Below are 15,000 nucleotides of genomic sequence, written 5' to 3'. Positions count from 1 at the left end.
AGATTTTCGTCCCTATTTACAGTGGCAGAAAAAGGCAATGCTGCGGCTCTACATCCCTTCCATAGCACTTCTTCGTGACTAGCATCCTGTTCTAGTGTTAATCTATTGTTACAGCTCAGCATTCAAGGTGGAGAGATGGCAATTTTAGGCCAAGTTAGAGTGAAGAGAGAGAGAGAGAGAGAGAGAGAGAGAGAGAGAGAGAGAGAGAGAGAGGTTCAGTTAGGTTTATCCATATCTTTTAATATCCATTTCTCTCTCTCTCTCTCTCTCAAAAATAAATCTGTCCATCCCTTACAAACTCTCTTTCTCTCTCTCTCTCTCTCTCTCTCTCTCTCACACACACACACACACACACACACACACACACACACACACACACACACACACACACACACACACACACACACACACACACACACACACACACACACACAGGCTTACATGTGCACATTCTTGGGTTCGTCCAGGTACATTGGATTTGTGCAACAGGTGAGAGAGAGAGAGAGAGAGAGAGAGAGAGAGAGAGAGAGATTCTGTGAGAGGGACAAACATCGATTTTTGAGAGAGAGAGAGAGAGAGAGAGAGAGAGAGAGAGAGAGAGAGGAACAGATCGATTTTTGAGAGAGAGAGAGAGAGAGAGAGAGAGAGAGAGGAACAGATCGATTTTTGAGAGAGAGAGAGAGAGAGAGAGAGAGAGAGAGAGAGAGAAAATCAATAAGACTGGGTAGGGGGGGTAGGTAGGTTGATAGGGAGGGAGGGAGGGAAGAGAGAGAGAGGGGAGGGAGGGAAGGAGGGAGGGAAGGTAGGTAGACAATAGTATCACCTTCATTGTAGTTCTCTCTCTCTCTCTCTCTCTCTCTCTCTCTCTCTCATTTCCCTGTTATGTATCTTTAGTATATTTTTTATCCATAATATCTATCTATCTATATCTATCTATCTATCTATCGATCTATTTCTATGCTAACCCGTCTTTTAGTATATTTATCTTTTTTATCTATTAGCTTTTATGGATCAACAGAATTAATCTTCCCATCAGTCTATCTATCTATCTATCTATCAGTTAATCAATGTGTCTATCTATCTATCTATCTATACTGTCCATTCATCGATCCATCTAATTGTGTACCTTTCTATCTATCAGTCTATTTATCTATCTTTATCTATTTATCTATCTGTCTATCTGTGCATACATGTTTTGCGCGGTGTATTTGTCCGACCTTTCCCCCATTCTCTCTCTCTCTCTCTCTCTCTCTCTCTCCTCCCTCCATTCATCTTCCATCAACATGTGGCAACCCTGTGTTTGTTTACTATAAGTTGTAAAAAACTCATGAATGAACTCTAACCCTGTGACGTCATATCCTTCCTTGACGCTGATTGGTCGTCTCAAACCCAACCCTGTGACGTCATATCCTTCCTTGACGCTGATTGGTCGACTCAAACCTAACCCTGTGACGTCATATCCTTTCCTTGACGCTGATTGGTCGCTTCAAACCTAACCCTGTGACGTCATAACCCTTCCTTCACGCTCATTGGTCCCCTCAATCCCGACCCTGTGACGTCATATCCTTCCTTGACGCTGATTGGTCGCTTCAAACCTAACCCTGTGACGTCATAACCCTTCCTTGACGCTGATTGGTCTTCTCAAACCTAACCCTGTGACGTCATATCCTTCCTTGACACTGATTGGTCGTCTCAAACCCAACCCTGTGACGTCATATCCTTGCTTCACGCTCATTGGTCCCCTCAAGCCCGACAACCTGTGACGTCATATCCTTTCTTCACGCTGATTGGTCGTCTCATCCCTGTGACGTCATATCCTTGTTTTGCTTTTGTTTTTTATATTTCCCTCTCAGATTTAATCCCAATTGTCTTCTTTGTTTTTTTTTTTTTGTACCTTTGCCTAAAATTGCCATGTCTCCATCTTGAATGCTGAACAGGTTAACACTAGAATATGATGCTAGTCACGAAGAAGTGCTATGGAAAGGGTGTAGAGCCGTAGCATTGTCTTTTTCTGTCTGTCTGTCTGTCCATTTGTTTGCCTCGGTATTTTTCTGTCTATATGTCTATCTATCTGTCTGTCAATCTATGTATATATATATCTATTTAAGTATGTGTGTTTTTATATCGGTGTCTGTCTGTATATATCAACATATCAATATCCATCCATCCATCTATCCATCCGTTTATATCAATCTGTCTATCTATCTATCTATCTGTCTATATCCATCTGTCCATCTATCTATCTATCTATCTATAAAGCCTATCCAGGTATCTGTCTATCTCGTCCAGCGCGGTCCTGATTTTCTCTTACAAATTCTTATTATTGAAACTAAAACATACTGATGTCTTTAAATTTATCTATATCTGTCTATCTGTCTGTCTATATTGAAAGATTGGAAGGTTAGAGAAGTATTGCTTAGGACTGCGATTTATGAGAGAGAGAGAGAGAGAGAGAGAGAGAGAGAGAGAGAGTTTTGTATGTGTGTGTGTTTCGTGTGTGTGTGTGTGTGTGTGTGTGTGTGTGTGTGTGTGTGTGTGTGTGTGTAAGAGAGAGAGAACAAAGATAGCACCTGCTCGCTATTTACCTTCCCTTCCCTTCGTAGCAATCTCTCTCTCTCTCTCTCTCTCTCTCTCTCTCTCTCTCTATTTATCTGTGTCTATTTTTGTCTCTGATCTTTGTCTAACTCTATTTATCTGTCTGTCTATCTATCTGTCTATCTATCTATCTCCCTGCCACACTTTGTCTTACCTTCCCCTCACTTCCTTCCCTCTCCCTCACCCTGCCTCTCCCTACCCCACTTTTCTTACCCTACCATACCCTGACTCCCTACCTCCCTGCCTCACTCTGCCTAACTCTACCTCTCCCTGCCTCATCCTGCCTAACTCTACCTCCCCCTGCCTCTCCCTGCTCACCCTACCTCCTTACCCCACCCTGTCTCACCCTGCCTAACTACCTTTCCCTGCCTCTCCGTACCTCAGGCTGCCTAGCTCTACCTCTCCCTACCTTACCTTATCTCCCTACCCCACCCTGCCTCATCTACCTCCCTGTCTCACCCCGCCTTACCCCACCTTCCTATCCCACCCTGCCTCACCCTACCTCCCTGTCTCGCCATGCCTAACTCTGCCTCTCCCTGCCTCACCTAGATGTCTGTAAATGGTGGTAATAAAACTATCCATCTTGAAAACTACATAGTAATTTTTTTCTTCTGCCTCTGACTCTCTTCCCCCCCCTCTGCCTCTCCCTCCCGCCCTCCCCCTGCCTCACCCTTCCTTCCTCTGCCTCTCCCTGCCTCCCATCACCACCCTCTGTGTCACCCTGCCTGTCTTCCTTTCTCCATCTCGCCCTCCCTCTGTCTCCCTGCCTCCCTCTGCCTCACCTTGCCCCACATTACCACCCACTGTCTCACCTTCCCTGCCTCCCTTTCTCCATCTCTGCCTTCTGCCTCACTCTCCCTTTCTCAATATTCCCCTGCCTCACCCTGCCTCCCTCTGCCTCGCCCTGCCTCACATTAGCACCCTCCGTTTCACCTTCCCTGCCTCCCATTTTCCATTCCTCCCTTCTGCCTCTCCCTTTCTCTGTATTCCCCGGCCTCCCTCTGCCTCACCCTGCCTCCCTCTGCCTCACCCTGCCTCACATTACCACCCCTTGTTTCACCTTCCCTGCCTCCCTTTCTCCATCTATCCCTTCTGCCTCTCCCTTTCTCTGTATTCCCCTGCCTCACATTACCACCCCCTGTTTTACCTTCCCTGCCTCCCATGTTCCATTCCTCCTTTCTGCCTCTCCCTTTCTTAATATTCCCCAGCCTCCTCTTGGCTCCCTCTGCCTCACCCTGCCTCACATTACCACCCCCTGTTTTACCTTCCCTGCCTCCCATTTTCCATTCCTCCCTTCTGCCTCTCCCTTTCTCTGTATTCCCCGGCCTCACTCTGCCTCACCCTGCCTCACCCAGACGACCGTAGACGCTGGTAGTAAAAGAGAAGTACGTGGAAAACAACGTGGTTATTTTTCATGTATTTTTTCCATTTCCCTGCCTCCCTCCTGCCTCTCCCTGCCTCCCTCCTGCCTCTCCCTGCCTCCCTCCCTGCCTCTCCCTGCCTCACCTTGCCACCCCTTGCCTCTGTCTTTCTTCTCCTGCCTTACCATGTCTCCCTCTGCCCCTCCCTGCCACCCTCTGCCTCACCCTGCCTCCCTCATGCCTCTGTCTGCCACCCCCTGCTTCTCCCTGCCTCCCTCCTTGCCTCTCACTGCCTCTCCCTGCCTCCTCTTGCCTCTCCCTACCTCTCCCTGCCACCTCTTGCCTCTCTCTGCCTTTTCCTGTCTTACCTTACCTCCCTCTGCCTCTCCCTGCCACCCTTTGCCTCTCTGCCTTTTCCTGCCTTACCCTGCCTCTCCTTTCCTCCCTCCTGCCTCCCTCTGCCTCACCTCAGATGGGTGTAGTTGTCGGTAGCCAAAAATGTGAACCTAGATAACACGTCTTTTTTACATTGATTTTTCTGACCTTACCTGCCTTCCTGCCTCCCCCTCCCTCCCTCCTTCTCCCTCCCCCTGCCTCTCCCTTCCACCCTCTTTATCCTTCTGTCTCTCCCTCTGCCTCTCCCTCCCTCCCTCCTTCTCCTCCTGCCTCCCTCTGCCTCTCCCTCCCTCCCTCCCTCTGCCTCTCCCTCCCTCCCTCCCTCCTGCCTCTCCCTTCCACCCTCTTTATCCTTCTGTCTCTCCATCTGCCTCTCCCTCCCTCCCTCCTTCTCCTTCTGCTTCCCTCTGCCTCTCCCTCCCTCCCTCCTCCTTCTTCTGCCACCCCCTGCCTCTCCCTCCCTCCCTCCCTACTTCTTCTTCTCCCTCCCTCTGCCTCTCCCTCCCTCCCTCCTCCTTCTTCTGCCACCCCCTGCCTCTCCCTCCCTCCCTCCCTACTTCTTCTTCTCCCTCCCTCTGCCTCTCCCTCCCTCCCTCCCTCCCTCTGCCTCTCCCTCCATCCCTTCCTTCTTCTGCCTCTCCCTCCATCCCTTCCTTCTTCTCCCTCTCCCTCCATCCCTCCTTTCTTCTGCCTCTCCCTCCATCCCTCCCTTCTTCTGCCTCTCCCTCCATCCCTCCCTTCTTCTCCCTCTCCCTCCATCCCTCCCTTCTTCTGCCTCTCCCTCCATCCCTCCCTTCTGCCTCTCCCTCCATCCCTCCCTTCTTCTGCCTCTCCCTCCATCCCTTCCTTCTTCTGCCTCTCCCTCCATCCCTCCCTCCCTCTGCCTCTCCCTCCATCCCTCCCTTCTTCTCCCTCTCCCTCCATCCCTTCCTTCTTCTCCCTCTCCCTCCATCCCTCCCTTCTTCTGCCTCTCCCTCCATCCCTCCCTTCTTCTTCTGCCTCTCCCTCCATCCCTCCCTTCTTCTCCCTCTCCCTCCATCCCTTCCTTCTTCTGCCTCTCCCTCCATCCCTCCCTTCTTCTGCCTCTCCCTCCATCCCTCCCTTCTTCTTCTGCCTCTCCCTCCCTCCTTCCTTCCCTCCTTCTCCTTCTGCCTTTCCCTCCTTCCCTCCTTCTCCTCCTGCCTTTCCCTCCCTCCCTCCCTCTTTCTCCTTCTGTCTCTTTCTCTCTCCCTTCCTCTACTTCTTCCTGTTTGTCCTTCCTGTGCCTCTCCCTGCCTGACTTCCCTTCCTCTACTTCTTCCTGTTTGCTTACCTCCCTCCCTCCCTCCCTCTCTCTCTCTCTCTCTCTCTCTCCCCCTCCCTCCCTCCCTCCCTTGCTCCCTCGCTCCCTCCCTCCCTTCCTCCCTCCCTCCCTCCCTCGCTCCCTTCCTCCCTCCCTCCCTCCCTCCCTCCCTCCCTCGTCGCCATAGAGGAGTTCAGAAAAATATAGGCAAGAAAGACAACACATTTTACATTCATTCCTCTCTCTCACTTTCTCCCTTCCTCCCTGCCTCACCCTGCTTCCCATACCCCTCCCTGCCTCCCCCTGCCTCCCCCAGCCTCCCCCTGCCTCCCCCAGCCTCCCCGCCCTTCACTTCCTCCCTGTGCGGTGGTGGAGTAGTTAACATTGCTATATTCTTTCACGCTAACTTGGTCCAGAGATTGTGTTAACAGGTTCAAAGGCTTAAGTTTCGGAGATGAGCACCGCCAAGCCCTACCTTTACCTTTACCTTCTCCCCATGCCTCACCTTGCCTCCCTCTTCCCCCATCCCTGCCTCATTCTACCTCTCCCTGCCTCCCCGTGCGTCTCTCTGCCTCCCCGTACCTCTCTTTGCCTCCCCCTCTCACTCCCTGCCTCACCCTTCCTCTCTCTCCCTCTCCCTGCCTCTCCCTGCCTCCCCCACCTCATCTCAAAGGCTGTGGTGAAGTGAGAAATGGTCTCAAATACGTCAAGGTCTGTATCTACTTTTACCCCCCCCCTCTCTCTCTCTCTCTCTCTTCTCTCTCTCTCTCTCTCAACCCTTTTACATAATTTCCCTTTTCCTTCCCTCCTTCCCCTCCTCTTTCCTACCCTCCCCCATTTCTTCTTCCATCCCTCTCTTCTTCTGCCTCTCCCTGCCTAGCCCTGCCTCTCCCTCTTCTCCTCTTCCTTCATACCCCTACTTTCCTCCCCTGCCTGCCCCTGCCTTCCTATCCTTCTCACCTCTCACTTTCCTTCCTTCCCCTACTTTCCTCTCCTGCCTCCCCCTACCTCCCTCCGCCTCACCCTGCCTATCTCTTCCTCACCCTGCCTTCCAGTACTTCACCCTGCCTCTCCCAGTCTCACCCTGCCTCCTCCCTCATCTCTTACCTCCCCTTCCAGCCTTCCCCTTTCCTCTCCCTGCCTCACCTCCTCCTACCTCCATCTTTCCCTTCACCTTCCCTACCTCAATCCCTCTCTCCATCAGACCATCTTTCTGTCTTCGTAGCTTTCCCTGCCTCACCTTGCCTCACCCTGCCTCACCTTGCCTCACCCTGCCTCTCGTATCCCTCATCCTGCTTCACCTGTTTTTTTTTCCTCTTTCTCCCTCTCTCCTTGTGCCTCTCCCTGCCTCAGCCTGCCTCTCGTATCCCTCAGCCTGCCTCTCCTATCCCTCAGCCTGCCTCTCCTATCCCTCAGCCTGCCTCATCCTTCCCTCAGCTTGCCTCACCTATCATCTTTCTCTCCTATCTCCCTCAAACCATCCTTCTGTCTTTGTGCCTCTCCCTGCTTCACCCTTCCCTCTCCCTGCCTCACCCTTCCACTGCCTCACTTTCCTCCACCGTTCCTCTCTTGCCTCACCCTTTCCTCAGCCTGCCTTACCTGTCATCTTTCTTTCCTGTCTGCCTCAAACCATCCTTCTGTCTTTGTGCCTCTCCCTGCCTCACCCTTCCATCACCCTGCCTCACCTTTCCCCCTGCCTCACTTCCCTCCACCCAGCCTCACTGCCTCTCATATCCCTCAGCCTGCCTCACCTATCGTCTTTCTTTCCTGTCAAACCATCCTTCTGTCTTTGTGCCTCTCCCTGACTCAGCCTTCCCTCACCCTGCCTCACCCTTCCACTGCCTCACTTTCCTCCACCCTGCCTCTCTTGCCTCACCCTTTCCTCAGCCTGCCTTACCTGTCATCTTTCTTTCCTGTCAGACCATCCTTCTGTCTTTGTGCCTCTCCCTGACTCAACCTTCCCTCACCCTGCCTCATCCTTCCCCTGCCTCACTTTCCTCCACCCTGCCTTCCCTGCCTAACCTTTGCTCTTTCCTGTTTAGCCTCCCTGTCCCATTCTCCTCTCTCAATTTCTTTCATTCTTTCTTTCTTTCTTTTCTTTGTTGTTTTTTACGCCTCTTGCATTTCCGTGCCTGCCTCTGCCTCACTCTTGCTCCCCCTGCCTCACCTTTTACTTAATCTATCTCTGCCTTACCCTTCCTCTCCTCCTGCCTAACCCTTCACTTTATCTCTGCCACTCTTCCTCTCCCTCTGCCTCACCCTTTATCTCTGCCACCCTGCCTCTGCCCCTGCCTAACCCTCTGCTTTATCTCAGCCACCCTGCCTCACCCTTTGCTTTCTCTCTCTGTCTCACCCTTGCTCCCCCTGCCTTACCTTTTTCTCTATCTCTGCCACCCTGCCTCTCCCCTGCTCACCCTTTACTTTATCTCTACGACCCTGCCTATCCCCTGCCTCACTCTTTACTTTATCTCTGCCACCCTGCCTCTCCCCCTGCCTCACCCTTTACTTTATCTCTGCCACCCTGCCTCACCCTTTATCTCTTTCACCCTGCCTTTCCCTGCCTCACCATTTACTTTATGTCTTTCACCCTGCCTTTCCCTGCCTCACCATTTACTTTATATCTACGACCCTGCCTATCCCCTGCCTCACCCTTTACTTTATCTCTGCCACCCTGCCTCTACCCCTGCCTCACCCTTTACTTTATCTCTACGACCCTGCCTCTCCCCCTGCCTCACCATTTACTTTATCTCTACGACCCTGCCTATCCCGTGCCTCACCCTTTATTTTATCTCTGCCACCCTGCCTCACCCCCTGCCTCACTCTACCCCTCTGCCTCAGACACAGTAACTAAATAAGGACTGTGAGGAATATGTCAACATTTAAATCGTATTTGCTTTTTTGTGTGTCTGTCCCCTGCCTCCCTCTGCCTCACTCTGCCTCACTGCTTCTGCCTACCCTCCCTGCCTCCCTATGCCTTACTCGTGCCTCCGCCTACCCTCCCGGTCTCCTTTACCTCTTTCTGCCTCACTCGTGCCTCTGCCTACACTTCCTGCCTCTCTCTGCCTCGCTCGTGCCTCTGCCTACACATCCTGCCTCTCTGCCTCACTCGTGCCCTTTGCTACCCTCCCTGCCTCTCTCTACCTCTCTCTGCCTCGCTCGTGCCTCTGCCTACACATCCTGCCTCTCTCTCTCTCACTCGTGCCCTCTGCTACCTTCCCTGCCTCCCTCCACCTCTCCCTGCCTCCCTCTGCCTCACCTTCAGTAAGTACCTGACACAGTGGCTCAAGAAAAAGGCCTCAAAACATAAGTCAGTCTCTTTTTTTTTTTTTTTTTTTTTTTTTGCGTGTGTGTTTCATCTCTCTGCCTCTCCATCTTTCCACTGCCTCTTCCTTCCCTGCCTCTCCCTGCCTTCCTTCCCTTAGCTCCCCCTGCCTCTCCCTGCCTCCCATCCCCTGCCTCTCCCTTCCTGCCCCTGCCTAACTTTTAGAAAGCTCCCAGAAATACTGACGACGTGAAAGGCCTCAGAGAAATAGCAGTCTATCTCTCTGTCTTGGTTTTGTGCTTCTTTCTCCTCTATCTCTGCCTTTCTCTGCCTCACCCTGCCTCCCCTGCCTCACCCTGCCCCCCCTGCCTAACCCTGCCTCGCCTCCAGAAAGCTCTTAGTCGAAAATTGGACTTCAAGAAATATTTCATCCTATCTACCGTCTCCCGTTTATGCTTCTCCTCCCTCCCTGTGCCTTCCCCTGCCTCACCCCTGCCTTCCCCTGCCTCACCTCTGCCTTCCCCTGCCTCACCCCTGCCTTCCCCTGCCTCCCTACTCTTCCCTTTTTGTTCCTACCTCCCTCTCCTCTCCTTGCCTCACCCTGCCTATCCCTGCTCCAATTGCTTTCCTTCCCTTCATCCTCCTTCCTTCCCCTACTTCCATCCCCTGCCACCTCACTCATTCCTGCCATCCCCTGTCTCCCTGCCTCCCCCTGTTTCTGCCTCCCTCTTCCTCCCTGCCTCCCTCTGCCATCCCGCCTTCCCCTGCCTCCCCGCCGCCCCTTCCTCCCTGCCTCCCTCTGCTTTCCCCTGCTTCCCTTCCATCCCTTGCCTCGCTGCCTTCCCCTGCTTCCCTCTGCCTCCCTGCCTCACCTTCAGAAAGCTCCCAGGTACGGTGTCGAAAGAGGAACCTCAAGAAGAATAAATCAACATACCTGTTTGCGATTTTATGCTTTCTTACCCTGCCTTCCCCTGCCTATCCCTGCCTCTCCCTGCCTTACCCTTCCTCTCCCTGCCCTACCCTGTCTCTCCCTGCCTCACTGTCTTCCCCTGCCTCTCCCTGCCTCACCCTACCTCTCCCTGCCTCACCCTGCCTTTCACTGCTTCACTACTTTTCCATCCCTCTCCCATGCCTCTCCCTTCCTCTCCCTGCATCACTGTCATACCCTGTCTCACTGCCTTCCCCTGCCTCTCCCTGCCTTGCTGTCCTTGCCTATCCCTGCCTCACCCTACCTCTCCCTGCCTCACTGCCTCTTCCTGCCATTCGCTGCCTCACTGCTTTCCCCTGCCTCACTGCTTTCTCCTGCCTCACTGCTTTCCCCTGCCTCACTGCTTTCCCCTGCCTCACTGCCTTCCCCTGCCTTCCCCAGACCCCTCCAGGAAGCTCTTAGATAGGCTATAATGACAAAATGGAGACCTCAAGGAATATTTTAACCTGCATACCTATCTGTCTATCTATCTGTCTATTTATCTATCTGTCTATCTGTGTAGCAGTCTCTCTCTCTCTCTCTCTCTCTCTCTCTCTCTCTTTATACAGTACGTATTTTGTCTTTGTAGTTTGTATTTTGCCTTTTTTTCCAGCATTTCTCTGCCTTACTCCTGCCTTCCTTACCTCCCCTGCCTCCCGCTGCTTTACCCCTCCTGCCTCACCCCGCTGCCTTACCCCTCCTGTCTCACCTCACCCTGCCTTACCCCTCCTGCCTCACCCCGCTGCCTTACCCCTCCTGTCTCACCTCACCCTGCCTTACCCCTCCTGCCTCACCTCACCCTGCCTACCCTCCATACAGCTCCAGAAGGCGGGGACGAAGTAAGAAAAATATACCAACAGTTTTTCCCCTTCTTTTCCTTCCTGCCTTTCCTTCCTTCCCCAAGCTTTTCCTGCCTCTCCCCTCCCTCTGCCTCACCCCTGCCTCACCCTGCCCTCCTCTCCATGTAGCTCCTGAAGGCGTAGACGAAGTAAGGGTCTGGAATATTTCAACATTTTCCTCTTTTTCCTCTTCCTGCCTGACTACCCCTTTTTCCCTGCCTCAGTCCACCCTTACCCTGCCTCTGCCTACCCCTACCCTGCCTCTGCCTCACATCCTCTGCCTACCCATACCTTGCCTCTGCCTCCCCTCCCTGCCACTGTCTACCCTTACCCTGCCTCTGCCTACTCTTACGCTGTCTCTGCCTACCCTCCCCCTTCTGCTCCTACCCTTACCTGCTTCTGCCTATCCTTACCTTCCTCTGCCTACCCTTACCGTGCCTCTGCCTACCCCTACCCTGCCTCAGTCTACCTTACCCTGCCTCTGCCTACCCATACATTGCCTCTTTCTACCCTTACTTTCCCTCTGCCTACCCTAACCCTGCCTCTGCCAACCCTTACCCTGCCTCTGTCTACCCATGCCCTTCCTCCGCCTACCCTTCCCTGCCTCTGCCTACCCATACCCTGCCTCTGTCTACCCATAACCTGCGTCTGCCTACCCTATACCCTTACCCTGCCTCTGCCTTCCCTTACCCTGCCTCTGCCTACCCTTACTCTGTCTCTCCCACCCTCCCCTGCCTCAGTCTATGCCTACCCTTCCTCTGCCTACCCCTACCCTGCCTCAGTCTGCCCTACCCTCTTTTCCTACCCATACCCTGCCTCTGCCTACCCTTACCCTGCCTCTCCTACCTTTACCCTGCCTCTGCCTGCCCGTACCCTGCCTCTGCCTACCTTTACCCTTCCTCTGCCTCCCCTCCACTGCCTCTGCCTCTGCGTACCCTTACCCTGCCTCTGCGTACCCTCCCCTGCCTCTGCCTACCCATGCCCTTCCTCTGCCTACCCTTACCCTGTCTCTGCCCACCCTCCCCTGCCTCAGTCTACCCCTACCCTTCCTCTGCCTACCCCTGCCCTTCCTTTGCCTACCCCTACCCTGCTCAGTCTGCCCTACCTTGTCTCTTCCTACCCATACCCTGCCTCTGTCTACCCTTACCCTGCCTCTGCCTACCCTTACCCTGTCTCTGTCTACCCTAACCCTGCCTCTCTTTACCCTGCCTCTGCCTTTGCCTCCCCTCCCCTGCATCTGCTTACCCTCCCCTGCCTCTTCCTAACCTTACCCTGCCTCTGCCTGCCCGTACCCTGCCTCTGCCTACCCTTACCCTTCCTCTGCCTCCCCTCCACTGCCTCTGCCTCCCCTCCTCTGCCTCTGCCCACCCTTACCCTGCCTCTGATGCCTCTGCTTCTCTTATCCTTACCTTGGCATTCGTTTATTCACCCTGTCTCTCCCTGCCTTTCATTTCCTCTTCTTGCCTCACCCTGCCACCCTTTCCTGCCCTGTCTTCCCTGCCTCTCCCTGCCTTCCATTTCCCTCCCTGCCTCCCTTTCTTTCCCTGTTTTCCCTCCTCTTCCTGCCTCACCCTACCTTCCTTATCCTTTCCCTGCCTCACCCTGCCGTCCATATCCTCATCTTGCCTTCCCTGTCTCACCCTGTCTTCCGTATCCCCATCCTGCCTCACCCTGCCTTCCATATCCTCATCCTGCCTCACCCTGCCTTTCTTTGCCTTCCATTTCCTCTCCCTGCCTCACCCTGCCTTCCATATCCTCATCCTGCCTCTCCCTGCCTTCCTCTTTCTGCCTCACCCTGCCTTTCATTTCGTCTCCTTGCCTCACCCTGCCTTCCCTGCCTAACGCTGGCTTCCCTGCCTCACCCTGCCTAACCCTGCCTACCATTTTCTCTCCCTGCCTTCCCTGCCTCGCCTTCATACAGCAGCAGGCGAAGTAAAAACCTTGCATATTTCAACATTTCTTTTGCCTCCTGCCTCTCCTTCAACCTTTTCCTGCCTAACCCCGTTTTCCCTACCCTTGCCTTCCCTCCCATGCCACTGCCTACCCTCTGCCTCACCCTGCCTCACCTCCACGCGGCTCCTGAAGGCGTGGACGAAGTAAGGACCTCAAATAATTCAGCAATTCTTCATTTTCATCCTTCCCTCATTTCTCTCCAAAATTTTCCTCTCTCTCTCTCTCTCTCTCTCTCTCTCTCTCTCTCCTTTTCCTACCTCGCCACTGCCTCCTGCCTAACCCTGCATTTCGTCTTTCCTCCCGCCTCCTTGCCTCTCCATTTCTCTCCAAAATTTTCCTCTCTCTCTCTCTCTCTCTCTCTCTCTCTCTCTCTCTCTCTCCTATTTCTGCCTCGCCACTGCCTCCTGCCTATCCCTGCATTTCGTCTCTTTCCTCCTGCCTCCTTGCCTCTCCATTTCTCTCTCTCTCTCTCTCTCTCTCTCTCTCTTCTATTTCTGCCTCGCCACTGCCTCCTTCCTATCCCTGCATTTCGTCTCTTTCCTCCTGCCTCCTTGCCTCTCCATTTTCCTCCTCTCTCTCTCTCTCTCTCTCTCTCTCTCCTGCCTCTCCCTGCCTGCCCCTGCCTCACCCTCGTTATCTCCTGCAGACGTTATAGAAAACCTTTAAGTCTTTTTGTCCGTCATTCTTCGTTGTTATAAAGATGGGTTTGAAAATTGGTTAGGCCATTATTGTCCTCCACCTCCACCCTGCCTGCCCCTGCCCCCCTCCTGCCTCCCCCTGCCCTCCCCTGCCTCCTCTAGCCCCCCTTGCCTCTCCCTGTCCCCTGCCTACCCCTGCCTCGCCTTTGCATAGCCCTCCAAGGCGATGAAAAAGTGTATATGTCGACTTTTAGACCTTTTTCTTTGCCTTACCCTGCCTACCCCTGCCTCTCCCAATCCCCTGCCTACCCCTACTTTCCCCTATCCTCTGCCCCACTCTGCCTCTCCCTGTCCCCTGCCTACCCCTGCCTCACCTCCAGATGGCTCTCCAAGGCGATGAAAAAGAATGGGTTTCGAGATATAAGCCTGTCTTCCATCCCATTTCCCTGCCTCACCCCTGCCTCGCCCTTTCCTCCCTGCCTCTCTCTTCCCTCCCTACCTCTGTCTTTCCTCCCTGCCTCTCCCTTTTGTCCCTTCTTCTCCCTTTTCTCCCTGCCTTCCCCTATCCCTTTCCTCCCTGCCTCTCTCTTTTCTCCCTACCTACTCTGGCCTCTCCCATTCCTCCCTGCCTCTCCCATTTCTCCCTGCCTCTCCCTTTCCTCCCTGCCTCTCCCTTTCCTCTCTGCCTTCCACTATCCCCTGCCTCTCCCTTTCCTCCCAGCCTTCCCCTGCCTACCCCTGCCTCACCCTTGCCTCTCCCTCCCTTATCTCTTTCCTCCCTGCCTCTCCCCTTTCTCCCAGCCTTCACTTGTCCTTTTCCTCCCTGCCTCTCTCTCTCTTCTCCCTGCCTTCCCTTGTCCCCTGCCTACCCCTACCTCTCCTTTCCTCCCTGCCTTCCCCTATCCCTTTCCTCCCTGCCTCTCCCTTTCCTCCCTGCCTTCCGCTATCCCCTGCCTACCCATGCTTCCCCCTGGCTTTCCCTATCCCCTGCTACCCCTGCCTCTCCCTATCCCCTGCCTCCCCCTCCTCCCCTGCCTTCCCCTATCCCTTCCTACCCCTGCTTCTCTCTATCCCCTGCCTCCCCCTCCACCCCCTGCCTTCCCGTATCCCCTGCCTCGCCCTTTCCTCCCTCCCTTCCCGTGCCTCACCCTGGCCTCTCCCCTTTCACCCTGCCTACCCCTGCCTCTCCCTTTCCTCCCTCCCTTCCCCTGCCTCACTCCTGCCTCTCCCTTTCCTTCCTGCCTCTCCCTTTCCTTCCTGCCTTCCCCTATCCCCTGCCTCCCCCTGCCTCACCTCCAGATGGCTCTCGAAGGCGGTGACGAGATCGGAGCCTAGGACGAGGGCGAAGTGTGTGGTGATGGCCAGGCTCAGGGCAGACTTCCGCCGTAGGGTCTCCGGCCGGAACTTGACCTGTGCGTAAGAGCGAAGGCGTCAGGAGGGAGGGAGGGAAGAGGGAGAGAGAGAGAGACGAAAGAAGCGAAACAGAGAGAGAGAGAGAACGAAAGAAACGAAACACACACACACACACACACACACACACACACACACACACAGAAAAAGGTTATGTAAAGAAAAGAGAAAGTTAGCAGGATGTACAGAGGAAGAAACAAAGGAAGGAAGGAAGGAGAGAAAGAGGGAGAGGGAGGACAAAGAAGGAATGGAGGAAGGAGGGAAGGAAAGAAAGAAGGAAGGGACGGAGGAAGGAAA

The 15,000-nt window shown here is 54.0% G+C and overlaps 1 protein-coding gene across 1 annotated transcript in view; it reads right to left on the bottom strand.

The window, feature by feature from the left end:
• Positions 1–15,000, bottom strand: part of LOC145390733 (uncharacterized) — a 64,795-nt gene that overhangs the window by 22,032 nt on the left and 27,763 nt on the right. Inside the window, exon 5 of the mRNA XM_080265529.1 lies at positions 14,587–14,703. Within this exon, the coding sequence (XP_080121655.1) occupies positions 14,587–14,703 (117 nt within the window). The remainder of the gene's footprint in view (positions 1–14,586; positions 14,704–15,000) is intronic.

Source organism: Coenobita brevimanus, chromosome 15, assembly GCF_032717465.1.
Source record: "Coenobita brevimanus isolate Jiangsu-jjx chromosome 15, ASM3271746v2, whole genome shotgun sequence".
In the NCBI taxonomy this organism is placed as follows: Eukaryota; Metazoa; Arthropoda; class Malacostraca; order Decapoda; family Coenobitidae; genus Coenobita; species Coenobita brevimanus.
This window is presented reverse-complemented; position numbering and strand designations above follow the sequence as displayed.